The 19,551-nt window shown below is 38.5% G+C and overlaps 1 protein-coding gene across 1 annotated transcript in view; it reads right to left on the bottom strand.

Moving 5' to 3' along the window:
- Positions 1-11,860, bottom strand: part of LOC122794932 (adhesion G protein-coupled receptor F5-like) — a 61,765-nt gene extending 49,905 nt beyond the window's left edge. Inside the window, exon 1 of the mRNA XM_044063527.1 lies at positions 11,801-11,860. Coding sequence (XP_043919462.1) covers positions 11,801-11,860 — 60 coding nt within the window. The remainder of the gene's footprint in view (positions 1-11,800) is intronic.
- Positions 11,861-19,551: the final 7,691 nt, after the last annotated feature.

Here is a 19,551-nt window from a genome sequence, read left to right as displayed (position 1 = left end):
ATATAGACATTCTTGTCAAATTTGGCCAGTTGAGAGGTGTGGCTACAGCCAGTTGGCTGATGATGCTGTGTAAATAGTCCAGCACCTCAATCATATACTGGCTGGTGATCCCCTGGTTGTGCGGTATCCTTTTTAATTGACAAGTCATATCCTGGTCTGGTTACAGAATGCATTGTACTGAACAGACATTTCCATAATATGTGTGTTATATTCTATATAGCACTGTGATTTCCTGTTATGTCAGTAGCAGAGCAGTATAGTGTAATGTGGTGAACGACTGACAGACATTTGTTTATAGCTGCATAGGTTCATAGGAGGTTACTAGGCTATTGGTCCTGAAGTCTTTATAACCCTAGCAGACAATAGTGCAGCCCATGTTAGAACATGTCAGCACCCAGAGCCCCTGTCAAGCAGAGACAAAGGTGGAATCACAGGACTGTATTTTCTGCATTCAGTTGATGTGGACAGGGAGTTTATTCCACTGATGGGGGAGTCTCTGGGACACATATCTGTCACACCAACAAGTCCTATTGATATCACAGACCAGGTTGATGGTGCGCTTACAGGTTGCTCAAGTGGGACTTGACTTTTAGATGTGCAGCAGTCCCATCAAGGCAGGGTCTGGATTGATATGTTTGGCAGACAGAGGTCACCTCTGAGGAGTCTGTATGGAACTGAGAATAGGGACAGTGCTGTTAGCCTATCTGTGTAGGGGATGTGTTTGATTGGCTGGAATCTCCCAGTGAGGAACCTCTGTGGTCTCTCCAGCTGCTGCATGTGCTTTGTGAGGTACATGCCGAAGGTGGGTTTGTACTCAATAACTGGCCTTATAAGGGTAGAATATATGGATCTTATGACCTCTTTGTCCCTGGATGAGATATCTATCTTTGTGTAAAGGGATGACAGTAGATGTCCTCCACTCAGCTGGAACAAAGCCAGTACTCAGGCTTTGGTTGACTCGGGTACCTAATAGTGCTGCCAGTTCATGCCTGAGTTCATGTCAGATGCAGCCTGGGATGTACTCAGGTCCCATGGAGGCTGCCTTTTGGCCTGTGAGAAGACAGTGATGCCCTGTTCACCAGTGATAGCCTTGGATGTTTCCTGACACAACTGAAAAAGGCTTTGTGGTTAGCCTTTGTTTTAGAGGATGGCTTCAATTCATAATTAGGTTTGGAGGATTTCACTAGTGATCTACTTTACTTGTTGAGCCTAAGGAGAGAGATTTTCCAATTGGGAATTTGTGCCTTTTTACCATTGGACAACAGTTGCTTCCTTTTGTTGTAAAGCCTGTTGATAGAGGATGTCCACCACATAGGTTTGTATTTCCTTGAGAAGCAGGTTTTAGTTCTGTTGGGTATGGCTGAGTCCATGCAGTTGTACAGGTACTTGTATACTGCACTAGCATACTGTTCATCACATTTGTCTTCATCCTCGGGGGGGGGGGGTGTAGCTATAGATACCTTCCCATAGAAGGTTGTAGTCATTTTTTGAGATGCAGAAGTCAGAAGAACAGAACCTGTTTAGCAGGTTGTCCATCATTACACTCCTATATCTGCCATGGTCCTCAGACAGTTTGTGGTGCAATGTTATTATAAGGCTACATTTCAGCAATAGCTGTCAAACCGGCACTGACATCTAGACAGGCCCATATATAATAGTCAGACACAGGCCTACACATGGGGACAGGGTATTAATATTTCTCTGCCAAATGTAGACAGTTGGGAGAACAGTTTGGTATTAGCTTGCTTTTTCTTATGGGTATGATGACTGCTTCTCCACTGTCTGTCATTGATGTTTGAACATCAACCTTTATTGTTTTCTGAGTAGTTTGGCAGGCAAATGCAATGTTATGACAAGCAGAACAGATATACAAGGCATAATTGTGGTCCTTCAGTGACACCCTGGCATTCCAGCAGTATGGCTGGTGCCCAGTGACTTGCTGTCGGTACTGACACAGTAAGGAGGCAGCCACTTATAACCTGGCACTACAATGACTTTCAGAAACCTGCTGTCCTACTAGGCAACTGTGTAGGTTACTCCAAACTGTGTACTGTCCAGATGTGTGGCCCCCTGTTCCTAAATGTTCCAGCTTTCCTGCACTAGCACATATTGACTTCTGAACTACTCCTATTGTAGGTGTAGTTGACATACAACATACTTTGCATGGACAGTCTTGAAACATGGACCCTGTCAACCACAGTACTCTACTTAGACCACTAAGCCACAACAGCCAACAGTAAGTGCTGCCTACATCCTGACAGTATCAAGCATGCATGTACAGAGTTCATTGACCCCTGCATATTGTGGACATGCTACAAGTTAGCAAGTTGATTGGGGAAGACCTGGGAATGTGTGCTCTGCTGCTGTTACCCTACAAATGTAAATGTTCCTGCATTTCTGTGGGAAGTCCAGTGGGAGCGGGATCATACCTCTCAACTGTACACATTTCCACAGATTGTGCAGATGTTTGCTTGACATTTTCATTCCATTTAGCATAGTGTTGTGCTTGTCTTGAGAATACTTTCATATCATTACAGACCAAAGGTTAGACAGTTATGACAGACATTTGAGTTTCAGACTTCTTACCCTTCAGAGACTTAAGGCAACTGCAAGACCTATTGTGATATCAGTGTGTAAGTTTGTAAGTGTTATATTTCATCATAGTCCCTACTTGTGGGCCTTTGCCACACATTTCTTTCTGGCTTTGTACAGTGGACTTGCTGTGAGAGACTGGAGATGTGTGTATGGGACTCCAACATTGGCATCCACTTATGGGACCTATGACCCCAAAGTTTGTTAGTCTCCCAAATATGTGTGAGTCGGAGAGGTGTCAGTCCATGATTCCCTATGTGTATGTGCTATGTGTTGCCTCTTTGCCAGGACCTGGTCAAACTTGGCATGCTTACATCTGCCTTCAGGTAGATGCTCTGGGGGTTCCTCCTCCGCGTCCCCCTGTGCTTGTGGGGACTTTGGCAATAGAGGGGGGCTGCCTCCCCCTTCCTTGTGATATTCCTGCTGCAGCTTGTTGCATATTGTGTAGCATGGCAGATACTATGAACATGTGTGCACATGTGGCTGGAGAGTACTGCAAAGATCCTCCAGATACGTCAAGGCAGCGGAACTGTGACTTGAGCAGCTCAAATACATGCTCTATTATGTTTCTAGTTTGTGTGTGTGCCTCATTATGGCATTCTTCAGTGTGTGTGTGTGTGTGTGTGTGTGTGTGTGTGTGTGTGTGTGTGTGTGTGTGTGTGTGTGTGTGTGTGTGTGTGTGTGTGTGTGTGTGTGTGTGTGTTTGTGTGTGTGTGCATTTCTGATGAATGTCATCATCCACGGTTCCAGTGTGTAGCCAGCATCCCCCACAAGATGGCCATATGGGATGTCCCCCCCAGCAAATGCCTGGTACAACTGTGAGGTGTACCAGATATGGGAGTCGTGATAACTGCCAGGACTGCCAGCACACACATTGATGATAATGCTCTGGGCATTGCACACGACCTGGCAGTTGATGGAGTGCAGAGAGGGAATACCCAGTGAACCTCACAAAATCTTTGAAGGAAGAAATATTAAAAGGTTGGGGGACAAGATATTTACCATTACTTAATACATTAGTAACAGGAGAGAGGGGTGAAGGGGTAAGTAGAACTAACAGGAAACCAGTTTCCAATGATACTGTGAGTCCATATTTACATAGTGGTTACATATAACTAGGATACTAGGGTAGTTAAGAGAATTATTAACAAGTATCGGGAAATATTTGGTAATATGCCTAACAAGTTGGACATATTCTATAGACCTTTAAAATACAACTATAGGAGGAACTTCAATTTAAAAGATATTTTTGAACAAAAAAGAAGTGATGAAGTAAGTAGTGTTATTAACAAGAAGAGAACTTACAAATGTAATAGGTGTTCCCAATACACTTTTATAGCGAACCTCAAAGTATTGCAGCTTCTTATACCACCTTTTAAATTTCAAGCCATAGTTTATTATAACTGCCAAACAAGAGGGGTAGTATACATTGCTTAGTGTATTACCTGTTGCAGTTTCTATATAGGCAAAACAGAATGTAGTTTGAAGCAGAGGATATACAAGCATATGTATGAAATCAGTCGGGAAAAAAGATACAAATGCTCTGTATAGGCACATTGTAAATTGTAATACAGCAGATTTTAAGTTCTGGGTTTTAGAGTTAGTGAAATCTAATGATAGGGGTGGGGATGGAGAAGCTAGATTAGAATACAGGGAACTAATCTAGCAGCTACATTTAAATGCCTGTGTCCATTCAGGTTTAAATGAACATATATCACTGGCCCCAGCCCTGAAGTTAAGGTCAAATAAGATAAGATAAAATAAAAACTAAATAACAAAATAATTAAAATGTGGATTCGGCATTAGAACCAAATATTTTCAGGAATACATATTTATATTTGTGTATATTGATTTATGTGTGGTTGAATTTTAGATGTTTAATTTTTTGGGGGAGTACAATTATTTAAATTATGACATCAACCAATGATTGAGATTCTTGTATACATTTTAATGTATTTAAAGGCTGAAGGAAATTATATACATTGATTCTGAGGAAGTTTCTTGTAGGGAGATGAAAGTGTTAAATCCTATGCCATTTGGTGTTCATTTTATGCCTGTTGGTGTAATTGTGTACATGGAATAAATCATTGTGTATGGTATTTTACTGGAAGGATTTTTATCAACAGTGCTGGGACTGCCTTTATTGGTGCCTTGGGATCCTACTGGTGCTTTGGAAGTTTTCTAGTTTTCATAATAACTTACCAGTTATTTCAAAAGAAATTCCACTTATGTATATATTTTATTTCTTTAAGCATTCCATTTTCTACCTTCAATGCCTAACATTTTTTGGTCTTATTACATTTCTGTAGGAGAATTTACTCAGAAATAAAGTTGCCCTAAAAATCATGTCCAGCACTTGGAACAAACTTCAGACAACAACAGTTCTCACAATGTTTTATTAATTTGCTAAGCTTTCTTGCTCAATCTGCTCCACTGTTACAACTTAAAAAATGCTTCACCCAACAGAAAAGCAATGGAAGCAGTACCTGTTGTCTAGCAGCTTAGAAACATTTACATGTCCAACAAAAGGAAAAGAAAACTGACCAAGGGCAGAGCTAGTTTGGAGTGGATACTTATAGCATATCTATTACAATAGAAGGGTTTCCTGTATTGCACTGGTAGGACCAACAGGTCACATGTCATTTTTATACACTGAGAAGTGTAACTTGAAAATATTTAAAAAATTCATAAAAAATGTTTTTGCTGTGGTCATGTCCCCTGCATCCCTATGGTGCTGGGTGACCCCCCCCCACACACACACACATATTTCTAGATGCTAATAACACAGTTCCACTGCAGTGGGAAAAACTGAAAAAAAAAAAAAAACACTGGGTACACTGCCTGCTTTTTCCATGGAGGTCAACACTGTTTCAAAAAAAAAAAAAAAAAACACAACAAAAACAAAATCACAGAAAAGCTACTTGATAAAACGACCCCACAGCTCGCAAACTTTAGCACAAAAATATGAACAAAGCCAAAAATAACGGCAGGACTAAGCACCAGCAGGGACAAATTTTAAACATTTCTCTTATAAACATAGACAGTTCCTAGAAGAAAAGGTCTTGTATTACCATGTATTTTCTGCAAGATATGAAGTCTAAATCATAAATACTTGTCATTATTTAGTTGTCAGTTGTCATTGATTTGCCACAAAAAAGTCCAGAAAACTACAAATTTTATGAGGAACAGACCAAAAATGTGAGGCAATAAATCAGGACATTTTGTGAAAAATCTAGACAGTTGAGAGGTACGAACTACCCCCGTCAGGTGTATTTATGCCACAGGAGAGTCTTAACTCTTACTATTAACAATATGTATCACTTATGTTTAACCACTCAGTGCACAAGATAGTATACCTCCTTTCTCATGTAAGACCTCCATTTATAAAATGCAGCTTTTTATTACAGGAAGAAAACATTTATTTCAGTAGGATGGCTTTTTGAAACATAGAACATTACATTTTCAGTGCACACCATTTATAGTATTTATAAAGCAATAAGCCACTTGTTAGACGGGCATTTTACTGTATCAGTATCATTTTCTAAGAACAGCTGCCTTCATTGAAAGAACAGCACATGAAAAAAAATTTCACCACTTTCTTAGTCTTTTAAACATGCAAAGGCAGGCACGCGGTGGTGCAGAGGTTAGCAGTGTCGCCTCACAGCAAGAGGTTCTCCCATTCGATTCTCGACTGGAGTGCCTTCTGTGTGGCATCTGCATGTCCATGTTTAAAGACATGCAGGTAGGTGCGTGCGTGAATGGGTGTACCTTCTTTGAAGGTTGGGCATCAGGCTGGCAACTTGGCACCATAAAAATCCGCTGCCAGTCATTAGCGGACAGGAGTTCTGCTGTGGCAGCCCCTAACCCGGAAAAGCCAAAAGACTTAGGCAGGCTTTTTATTCTAGGTGGGACACCGTCAGAACAAGAATGAAGATTAGGAAGAATGTGTTTTCTGTCATGATAGGTACCATTAACAATTATTTATGATAGTGTGTTGTGACAGGCCGGGGAATAAGTTTCTCATCTGTAGCTTCTAAAGACTATCAGGTAACTGGTAACAAATATGTTGTAACCTGCCCTAAAAATCATGTCCAGCACTTGGAACAAACTTCAAACAACAACAGTTCTCACAATGTTTTATTAATTTGCTAAGCTTTCTTGCTCAATCTGCTCCACTGTTACAACTTAAAAAATGCTTCACCCAACAGAAAAGCAATGGAAGCAGTTCCTGTTGTCTAGCAGCTTAGAAACATTTACATGTCCAACAAAAGGAAAAGAAAACTGACCAAGGGCAGAGCTAGTTTGGAGTGGATACTTATAGCATATCTATTACAATAGAAGGGTTTCCTGTATTGCACTGGTAGGACCAACAGGTCACATGTCATTTTTATACACTGAGAAGTGTAACTTGAAAATATTTAAAAAATTCATAAAAAATGTTTTTGCTGTGGTCATGTCCCCTGCATCCCTATGGTGCTGGGTGACACCCCCCCCCCCCCCCCCCCACACACACACACATATTTCTAGATGCTAATAACACAGTTCCACTGCAGTGGGAAAAACTGAAAAAAAAAAAAAAAACACTGGGTACACTGCCTGCTTTTTCCATGGAGGTCAACACTGTTTCAAAAAAAAAAAAAAAACACAACAAAAACAAAATCACAGAAAAGCTACTTGATAAAACGATCCCACAGCTTGCAAACTTCAGCACAAAAATATGAACAAAGCCAAAAATAACGGCAGGACTAAGCACCAGCAGGGACAAATTTTAAACATTTCTCTTATAAACATAGACAGTTCCTAGAAGAAAAGGTCTTGTGTTACCATGTATTTTCTGCAAGATATGAAGTCTAAATCATAAATACTTGTCATTATTTAGTTGTCAGTTGTCATTGATTTGCCACAAAAATCCAGAAAACTACAAATTTTATGAGGAACAGACCAAAAATGTGAGGCAATAAATCAGGACATTCTGTGAAAAATCTAGACAGTTGAGAGGTATGAACTACCCCCGTCAGGTGTATTTATGCCACAGGAGAGTCTTAACTCTTACTATTAACAATATGTATCACTTATGTTTAACCACTCAGTGCACAAGATAGTATACCTCCTTTCTCATGTAAGACCTCCATTTATAAAATGCAGCTTTTTATTACAGGAAGAAAACATTTATTTCAGTAGGATGGCTTTTTGAAACATAGAACCTTACATTTTCAGTGCACACCATTTATAGTATTTATAAAGCAATAAGCCACTTGTTAGATGGGCATTTTACTGTATCAGTATCATTTTCTAAGAACAGCTGCCTTCATTGAAAGAACAGCACATGAAAAAAAATTTCACCACTTTCTTAGTCTTTTAAACATGCAAAGGCAGGCACGCGGTGGTGCAGCGGTTAGCAGTGTCGCCTCACAGCAAGAGGTTCTCCCATTCGATTCTCGACTGGAGTGCCTTCTGTGTGGCATCTGCATGTCCATGTTTAAAGACATGCAGGTAGGTGCGTGCGTGAATGGGTGTACCTTCTTTAAAGGTTGGGCATCAGGCTGGCAACTTGGCACCATAAAAATCCACTGCCAATCATTAGCGGACAGGAGTTCTGCTGTGGCAGCCCCTAACCCGGAAAAGCCAAAAGACTTAGGCAGGCTTTTTATTCTCAGAATGTCTAGGTGGGGCACCGTCAGAACAAGAATGAAGATTAGGAAGAATGTGTCTTTTGTCATGATAGGTACCATTAACAATTATTTATGATATTGTGTTGTAACAGGCCGGGGAATAAGTTTCTCATCTGTAGCTTCTAAAGACTATCAGGTAACTGGTAACAAATATGTTGTAACCTCCAAACTGCTCTGTAGATATTCTGTCCCATTTCTAGGTTCATGGAGTGGTACAATCTGTGTGACTCTTGTCATGATTTGACTACTGCGCTTCCTTAGATAAACTGACAGATGACTGAAGTATAAATACACAGGTCCTGAACAGCTGTCCTCAACAATTCTCAATTATGCCTGTACCAGTTAAGGATCATAATTGTAGTTCCTCACAATGACTTCATTTGCAGGTGTAAAATTTGCCAACTTTGTTAATCAAAAGTCTGTTTTTGATATCGTTACTTTCTTTTAACTTTCAGGATATACACATTTTTGCTAGAGATTAACTTTTTAGCATATGAGGGGTAATTCTGAAATGAAAAAAAAGTGTCAATTGTATTTTGACTGAGTCACTTTTAATTTTGTTCCGTCCTTCCATGAATGTCAGTATATTTTTGAATTTAATTTCATTTATTATAGATGTGCTGCTTACAATATTAGCTTCAAATTTTATCTTCACTTGAACCAGGAACTGGTAACTGTTTTTGCAAACTTAAAGCAGCACACATCATGTAAATGAGATATTTGCTCTACACACTATATTTTCTACCTTAGTTAAACCATTATATCAAGGATTAATATTAAAATTAATATTCAACTTATTAGTTCTTTCAACACAAACATATCTATCTTATCTGTATCTATGTATACGTGTGTGTGTGTATATAAATGAGCTGTCAGGCAAATGAGTGTCAGTCATTTGAGTTGTCAGGCAAATGAAGTAGACCCATATATACATATATATATATATATATATATATATATATATATATATATATATATGTGTGTGTGTGTGTGTGTGTGTTTGTATATATATGTGTGTGTGTGTGTGTGTGTGTGTGTGTGTGTGTGTGTGTGTGTGTGTGTGTGTGTGTGTGTGTGTGTATATGTATGTATATATATATATATATATATATATATATATATATATATATATATATATATGGGTCCATGTCATATGGTTGACTGTTCATTTGACTGAAAGTTCATTTGATCGACAAGCATTTTTAGGTGGGGGCTTAGCCCCACTAACTATATATATCAACTCCAGGGTCGCATAACATTGGGAAAGGCAAAGAGCTTTTCGATCAAATGAACTTTCAGTCAAATGAACAGAGTAAGATGACATCAACATATATATATATATATATATATATATATATATATATATATATATACACACTATAGGGAAAGATGTCATCTTGCCATTACACATCCTCAGAGGTCATCTCATGTCTCCAGAAGGCAAAATAAATAAGGTTTGGGATGAAATTATGGGCATCCGTCTAGTCATCAAGACTTATCGTAAATAAAGTGGGGGTATCACTCTGTTTTATATGTGAAGGAAGATTAGTCCAGAGATGGGATAGTGTTTAGCAATAAATCTGTTACTCCAGTGTGTCTTATTTATTTGTTGATGGGGATATAGGTCTTTAGTACAAGTGTCTGTAGACCCATTTGCTTTGTGGAGATGCTGCAGATCAAAGGAGGAGGGTTGAGGTCTAAACAGCATGGATCCATAAATCACCAAGCATGACTCTATGAGCAACAGAGTACAAGGATATAGCTTCGAGATGATATTGGCAGATGAGAGACTTTGGTCAAGAGATTATTTTATTTAGGATCCTCTCGGGTCTTTCTAATTGTGTGATCTATTTCGATAGAAACATACTAAAGGTGGCATTACATTCTATAATTGCTCTGGTCAGGGCAGATTATAGAGGAATGATAACTTCTTTTCACCTGGATGAGGTACCTTTAGTTATCAGTTGGGCTAGATAGAAGGAATTCCTGACCACTGATGGATGGAGAGTTGTCCTTGGAAATGCTGCGATTGCTTATGATAGTGTCAGTCTATGTGGGGAACTGCATATTTTGTAAGCTGCTGTTGAGGTTTCTTTAGTAAAGGTGACAATATTACACTTCTTTGCATTTAAGTTAAGCTTATTTCTAATACACCAGTATTTGTATTGTTTAGTCCATGCTGTAGTAACACAGTATTACATGCTGATATATAAAACACCATTCCTGCAGTTATCAGCAGATTTGGATAGCACTATGTCTATGTTAGTGGTTTGGAGATCTGGGAAGTACATGCTGAACAGAAAGTGTCCAAGTACAGAGCCCAGAGAAATGCTGTTAATCACCTTTTTACTTTCTGAGGTGGTACCTGCTACTTTATCTATGTGGATTCTGTCTCTCAGATAATTTTCTATACAGTTTACACCATAAGTGTCTATATTTTGTCTTGCAACCTTATCTACAATGGGGATTAGTGTCAAAGGCTTTTTGCCAGATCCATGTATGTCATAAAAACTGCCGGGTCATTATTTGCATTTTCAATTACTTTCCTGAAGTCATCTACTAAATTAAGCAGACATGATCCCCCTTTGACAAAACCATATTGTTTCAGGTCTAGATTAATAAGATTTAGTGTATGAAATCTTATGAAATCAGAAAAATGTTTGTCTGCAGCTAAGTCTGTTAGGCTAATACGTCTATATTTTTATGGATCTGAGGTAGGACCCCTTTTACAGAAGGATAAAACAGTAGTCGTTTTCCATATCTCATGAACATAAGCTGTGGCTATGCTTATTTTGAACACTTTTAGGAGGGGTTCAGAGAGGGGATGTTTGGTGCTACTGATTAAGCAATGGAGGCAAATTGTCAGGTCCCAAAGAGGTGGTATTTTAGTTGTACAGATACACTTAGAAATGTCATAATAAGACAGAGTGGAAGGGACTCTGGACTTACAGACCTTCTGTGACTGTTTATAATGTGACATTAGTACTAACTTTATCTGAAGGTATATTGACAATATCTTTAGGATTGGAGTGGGTAATACCATTATGAATTAACCCATTGCATTGCTGTGTGTTATTTCTTAATCATCTAATGTAATTAAAGAAGTATTCATGATTATCATTGGCTTTGGATTCTAATTTTAATTTATGTTCCATATGGTAACACAGTTTTTGTTGTTTTTTCTTTATAGTCTTTAATATGGGAAGTTTTTGATTTATTATAGGCCCTAATTAGTTTTTTTTTTCTTTTATTATAGAACTTATTATTATTCACAAAGGTGGCTTATTTTTTACATTCCTTTACTTATCTGTCGGTGTTAAGTTTGGTGACCTAGCCTGAGACCTGGAGTGAATCTAAACTAAAACCAAGGCATCCTCTGTGATCAATAAAAAATAAGTATATTTTAAGCTTGCATTGTACTTGCAAAACTGTATTTTACTGATGTGCTTATTAATTTCTTGCTGTTGTTGCTGCTGTTTTGATTGTTTTTAATCTGCACTTGATGTCATACCATTTCTGTATAATTTAGCACCAACTAGATTCAGATCTGCTGAATCTAGTCTGTTTGGCATAAACTGAGCACTAAATCCAGCCATCTTGTATTAGGTGGCCCTCCTGCATTCTTGTGGCAGAAGTGTGCAGCACAGGACTTGTCTGAGTTAGGGATTGTTGGAAAAGGGCTCAGTTTTGGGATATACCATTGGCTAGTTTGTGTTAAAACTGTTGTCCCTCACTTCTATTTAAGCACCATGTTTGTGTACCATGCAACAGTGTTTACACATGTATAGACTAAACATTTAGAAGCACAAATTTTCCCTAGATAACTGCTAGGGAACTCTCCTAAGCTTCTCTGCTTCTTGGCACCCAATGCATTTGCACACTGCAGCCCAAACAGCAACTTAGCTGCGCTTTTTGAGGCATTGACGCAGGTTTCTACTCCCTAAACTCCTCATGGATTAGCAGATTTTACTAGTCCTACATCAAAACTAGGTCCATCTAGCCACCTCCCCTACATAGTACTGAATACACCTGACATAATGGAGGGACAGTTTCCCATTGTTTCTCCAGCCAGCCTGATTGATATGGGCATCCTGAGGAAATGTAGCAATTGCTTCATGTATACTGACAATCTATTACTCCTAAAACATACAAATACAATATGTGAGAGATGTATCTATACAATGAATCTGGAATCAGTGATCTTTCTCTCTCAAATAAAAACACATCAGATAACAAACAGGTTGTCAGCACACCTAGTCCACCTCTTCCACAAACCAAGTGCACAACACATAAACCCACATGCACAGAGGTACTCTCTACAAGTTTACCAAAATAATAGAGACCTCATAAGTGCAAACCTTCTGCACATAATACAGTTCCAACAGAATACAGTATGCATAAAAACAAACATATCAGCGTCTCACCAAATAAGGCCCTAAGGCAAAACACCTCAAAACCAAATGTCTTGGTCATAGGCAACTCCATAGTGAGACACACAGATGTCCCCCCCACTAGGCTGGACAAGGTGAAGGTCACAGTTAGCTGCCTTTCAGGTGCCAGCATGCACTCAGGTCTTTCAACAACAAGCACTGTTATGACTCTGTCATAGTCCATGCTGGAGTGAATGACTTGAGACGTACCTCACTGGACTATATGAAGAAAGACATGACTGAGCTTTCAGATTATGTATCCCAGGCAGGTATGTTTTTAGCCCTATGCAGCATTCTACCTTTATCCAGGATGATGCATCAATACAAACAAAAAATGATTCACTCCAACAATTGGCTTAACTTCTGGTGTTATTCCAGGGGGATCCAGTATTTGTCAGCCTGGGATGTTTTGTCGACAGACCACACTGCTTTGCCAGAGATGGTCTTCACCTACCACATCTTGGTTGTTGGTTACTGGCCAAAGTACTTGCCTCCCCCATAGCGCCTTTTTTAGGCAATGTCATAAGAACAAAATTTGAGACATAAAAATATCCTCCAGAAACAAAATCAAGCTTATGCTGCTTAATGCTAGGAGTCTAAATCAGAAATTGCACTCACTGGAAGCACTCCTTGCTTTGGAAGATGCCAATGTCTGTGCAGTCACAGAGACATGGTTCAAGGCTGCAGAGAGCACCCCATCCCTGCAAGACTACAATGCCTTTCATTCTTTTAGACAGCAAAATGAACAGGAAAGAACAAAAGGAAGAGGTGTATCTATCTTCATTAAAGACAAATATACCTCAGGACTGGTTAAACAGTACAACTCCCTAGAGTAACTCCAAGTCCAGCTGTAGGAAAGACCCCCCCCTCCATGTCGCTGTTAACTATAGGTCCACCACCATGAACCATGAAAGCCACACTGCCTACCTGGACCTACTTGAGTCACATGAAATACAGCCAAACACCCTGGTCATGGGTGAATTTAACTATCCTTCCATCAATTGTGAAACATATATGAGCACAAACATGCTTGCCCTAAATTTCCTAGACTTTATTAACTCAAATGCTCTGTAACAGAGTCTGCACCCCCACAAGGGGATCTAATGTCCTTGTCCTAGTACTCACCAACATGGGGGATCGCTGCACCACCCCATGTGTGGGACCCTCCCTGGTAAAGTCCAATCATAAATCAGTCTGGTTTGAAGTAACAATCATACTTGCCCCCCCCCGAGCAAAAAGGTTAAAACATTCTCCAAAGCAAACTACAGCCTCCTAAGTAATGGCATCAATAGTTTCAAACCTCTTGCCACCACTGACAGCAATGACTCCTATACTGAGATGTACACAAATGCCCTGTTTAAACACCTATACAAATGTATAGACTCAGCTGTACCTGAACAGATCAAAACATGGTCCTCACAAAGAAACAAGCAATCCTGGTGGACATCTAGCATAAATAGGTTATACAGGAAGAGAAAGGAACTGCTGTCAACAAACAAGAGGGTACAATCTTAGCAGAAGAGGAACATCATCCACAGCTTAAAAAAGCAAATTAGACACCTTGTAAAGTCCTCTAAAGCTAATTACATAACTAGATTAGCATCCTTAGCTAAGGATAATCACAAGCATTGTTTAACTACGTCCAAAATCTAAAAGGGAAGGCCCAGCTTTGTGCCAAATTAGTAGTCAACGGTACCACTCATACTGTACCTGAAGACATCACCAACCTGCTGGCAGACAAGTTTGGTGAAAACTTCACTGCCCCCATCTGTACCAATCATACCCCAAAGAATACCTGTCACCAGTCCTCTACCTAGTACAGCAGAAAGTCGATTATACAAACTAATTTGGGACCTAGGTTAGTTCGGATAATCAAACTGTTCTGATAATCAAACATAAATTTAACTGAATACAAAAACTTCTAAAAATGTTTGTGATGAACATTAAACAAGGAAACTAAAACAAATTTACAATTTAAAAATGGTACAGTATGTTATTGTACAACAAGCTCAAAAAACATACACAGCTGAATACGTATAATGTTTACATATTCAGACATTATGATCTTTCCTACTCTAAAACTTTGGAAGGCTGCTTTCGGATAATTGACATTTCAAATAATCTGTGTTAGGATAATCAACTCTCTACTATATCTCCAAGGAGCAGGTTATAACCTCATTCTACAAGGTCAAAAACACAGCATTTATGGGACCGGATAACATCCCAGTCTGCTTACTAAATGGCCTAAAACATGAGCTAGCGGAACCACTGAGCAATCTCTTCAACCACAGTCTAAGAACTGGCTTTATCCCAGCAAAGTGGAAAACAGCAACTGTCATCCCCTTGCATAAATTTGGCCCCTCAACTGACCCTGGGAACTATAGATCCATAAGCCTAACCAGCCTTATCTGTAAGGACATGGAGAGACTCATCATGGACCTTATCAAAAAGGATATAGGAAACATTCAAATTCTTGACATGACCCAGTTAGGCTTTGTTAAGGGCAGATCATGCCTATTAAACCTAGTGGACTTTTTCAAGAGTGCCACTAATGCCCCGGATGAAGGCAAAACAATACATACTGCCTATCTCAACTTAGCCAAGGCCTTTGACCCAATCCCCCACTCAGGCATCATTAAGAAACTCATCCAGCTGCAGATTAACCATATGTAATTTGATGAGTAGCCAATTGGCTCACCGACAGAATATGTACAGTCAAAGTTGAGGATTCCACCTCTACCAGTAGACCTGTAACCAGTGATGCTCCACAGGGATCTGTGCTGGTCCACCTACTGTTTGGTACCTATTTCTCATAAATCCAGGCAAAAACAGATGGCCTCTGGCTTACCAAGTTTGCCAATGACTGCAAACTGGGTGCAATCATTGAATCCCTCAATGATTTCAACATACTGCAACATGGGCTTACACAGATAAATGACTGGTGCCAAAGCCATGAACTTAACACAGAAAAATATGTTATAATCCCCTTCAGCAAATTACAATATTAATAATATCCCCTTAATTTCTAACCCGGTAGTGAGAGGTCTGGGAATGCAGGTTGATAGCAACCTCAGCTTTGATCATCATGTGTCCACAGTCATAAGGAAGACCTTCTATGCTGGGCATCTCATAAGTAAGGGCATAGCATCCAAGGCTAAAGAGGTTTTATCTCCCTGTGCTCATCCCTCATCAGACCAATAATACAGTACAATGCTCCATTCTGTATATACCTCACCAGACACCTGCAGCAGCTGGAGAGACCTGAGAGGTTTCTCACCAAGAAAATGCAGGCCTTCAACACATGACCTACATGGACAGACTCAAGGCCTTATTACTGTACTCTGTATTGCATAGACTGCTTAAAGGTGACTTGTACCTGGCCTACAGAGCAGTCTCAAACCCTGTTTAATGGAAATGTTGCACATCTGCAAATCAAATGGGGCAAGATTCACTCACTCTAGAGACATTAACCTAGCCTGTGACATTTAAAGAAAGTATACTGCTGTACAACAGACTGATCACACAAAATAATAAATATTATAAAATGTTGTAATTTTATTTCTGCACCAACGAAACTTCACAGATTGAGCACTTTCTTACCTCCAATCAGGGACTTAATCAGAATCTGTCATTAAAACCATACTTTGTCCATATATACCCCCCCATTAATTAATGACATCATCCCTACAATGGATTTTAAAGAAAAACACACAATAAACCATAAAGACTATCTAATGCATCAAAAAAACATTCCACTATTTCACTAACACATTAAACATCCTACTAAAACATTATAACAAAAATACAATATTATATTAAACCACATTTAAAAATGTTAAAACCAATTTCTAAAAGAATAGTTATTTTACAAATGCAGCCTTTCTATTCAATATGGGCTTTATAGAAATCATTTAATTTAATCCTGGAACTTGACTAGCCTGTAATTTAATTTGCCATCTGATTTTTCTTTCTTCAATATAACTTCTAAAATATCCCCCCCTGGGGTTTGGTGAAACTTTTTCTAAAATACCAAACCTAAATCCTGCAAAATTTGTACATACGCAGGAATGTTTATACAGGGCATTATTACTGTTACAAATAGTTATTTGGTACATGTGTTTGTATATCCTGTCCCTGAGCCTTCTCTCAGTTTTACCCACATAAAAATTGGGACAGGATATACACTTAACCAAATAAATCACTCCAATGGTTTGACAATTGCCCCACCTAAACTTAACCCGAGTTTTTAGGGTATTACCTATAGTAACTGTATCTTCTGTACTTATGTATTTACACTGAGAACAGGTACCACATCTAAAAGTGCCAAATCTATCAGCCTTTTTTTGGAATATTTTCAAAGCATTTTTTCAAATTTGTCCCAGTCTTAAAATGTGGTTTAATATAATATTGTATTTTTGTTGTAATGTTTTAGTAGGATATTTAGTGTGTTAGTGAAATAGTGGAATGTGTTATTGATGCATTAGATAGTATTTATGGTTTATTGTGTTTTTTTTTTTAATCCATTGTAGGGATGATGTCATTAATTAATGGGAGGAGCATATAAGGACAAAGTATGGTTTTAATGACAGATTCTGATGAACTCCCTGATTCGAGGGAAGAAAGCGCTCAATCTGTGAAGTTTCGTTGGTGCAGAAATAAAATTACAACATTTTATAATATTTATTATTTTGTGTGATAAGTCTGTGGTACAGTAGTGTACTTTCTTTATCTGTGGTGATTTTCGGCATTGTTTAGGGCTTCTATTGCTGTTCATTTTATTGGTTTTGGTGGATGTTATGCCAGCCTTATGCTCCCTGTGCACCGAGAAGAACTTAATAGAGTTCATTCCGAGCTGGCTGTTATGAAAGGAGAACTCACCCGTATCACCGAGCTCCTCTCTCAGCCTGAGGAAACAAGTACAAGAGGTTATAGTAAGAGGAAGCATCATTTATCCCCAGAAAGTGACGTTATCAACTCAGCGCCTAGAGAGGAACAGTCGGCATGTGTTGAGAATGGTGAGGACGGTCATTCTGGATCTATTAAGGATGGAAATCGCATGGGAGGTTTTCCAGCCTCTTAAGGTGCTGCCCAAGTGGTGTGTTTTGATGGGAACATATCAACAAAGACAGGGGTGAGACCTAAAAATGCAGGTACTGTATCAAAGCATTACAATGTGTTGGAACAATGACATAATGGCATTAAATCCCAGGGAAGGTGCAGGCGGTCACCACCGAGTTGATGGGGCTGCCGGAAGTGCTAGATCAGATGGAGAAATTTATGGATTTGACCATTTATTAGGAAAACAATTTATTTTCATGGATAATAATAGTTTCCGTTATGCCAGAGAAGGGCTGGATAAGAATAGAGAAGAAATGAATAGTGGACCTTTAAAGGACATTTTTTTTGTTTAAAAATAAAATGGACAATATTAAAAATTTTCAGTAAGAAAATGTGTATTTGTCAGAATGTGTAAAGAAAAAGTTCCTAAGAGACTAAGAGTGTATAAATTCCCTTATGGAAATCGATTATGACAACAATTTGATTATGGAATTCATTGAAATGTTTGATAGACATGGTCTTGAAATGATAGAAAAGATAATTAAATGTAATTATACCAAGTTGAGTTTGCTCATTGGGCAAGCTGAGAAATTGAATCAAGATAATAAGGATGGTCTCTTATTTTCAGAATATGAAGGTTTGTATTTTAAGCAAATAAAAAATGTGAAAAATAACACAGGGATCAACAGTTGGGAATATGATGGAAAATCTTATGAACCACATTCTTTTTATTATCAACAACATTGGGATGTGGGGTTAAACCAAGAGGGAACACTCCAAGCAGGCTGGGGCAACAAAAACCACAAGAAGTACAAGGAGAGGTGGTAGAAAATATCATGCAAAATGGTATTATTTGGACTTTTAAAGGGTACCATATTTATAATTTTGCAGGCATCAGTCTAAGTAGGGAACATTTTCCCTATGTATGAAAGGTCTGAAATTTATACCCAGTAGACATTTTGATTATATAGAGACAATTCTAGAGCTAAAAATGTTTGTTAGAAAATTGAATTTGGCATATATGTTTCAGGATAAAAGTATAGATGAGAAGGATGTGAAATATATAAATAAGGAACTGAAAACTAAAAGTGGTGCTAATCCACCTCTTGAGCCAACGTTAAACATTATGGAAAAGGTCATAATAGAGGATGTCTATAAACTAAAAGCAGGTGAATGTAATAATCCCATGAAAGGGAATTTAAGTTGTAAAGAGTATGAAGTTTTGAATGAGTTAATAAATGACAGAGGCTTAAGAGTTATGCAACCTGACAAGGGAGGTGACACAGTAATGTATGATGCCATTCAATATTCTCAAGACATTTTTGAAATGTTGAATGATTTATCCGCATATTGTCCATCTTCTATTAATGAAATCAATATTAGTCAGCGACGTATTGATTTTTATTTAGAAGAGTATTTAAGTCAGGGAATGATTTCATCTGAATTATATGAGTTTCTGAATGTGAAGAACCCCACTACTGCTATGATTTTTGGCATTCCAAAGACACATAAGGGGCTGGATAAGTTAGCTTTTAGGCCCATAGTGTCAGGGAAGCAATCTAAAACATACCCCTTTGGAGTTGTGATAAACAAATGGTTAAAAAAGACTATTGTCAATGCAGAGCATTTAGTTAAGGACTCTTGGGATTTTTTTAGGAAGGATTGTAGATTCATTATGGGACCAAGATTTATACTTTGTTTCTGTGGACATATCAGATTTATACACCTCTATTCCCAAACAGAAGGGACTGGAATTATTCAGGTCTAGTATGTATAATAATACTACATTAACAGAAGAT

The sequence above is a fragment of the Protopterus annectens genome, chromosome 2.part1, assembly GCF_019279795.1.
Source record: "Protopterus annectens isolate FY-2018-M chromosome 2.part1, PAN1.0, whole genome shotgun sequence".
Classification (NCBI taxonomy): domain Eukaryota; kingdom Metazoa; phylum Chordata; order Ceratodontiformes; family Protopteridae; genus Protopterus; species Protopterus annectens.
Note: the sequence above shows the minus strand (reverse complement) of the source record. Positions and strands in the feature narration are given on the sequence as shown.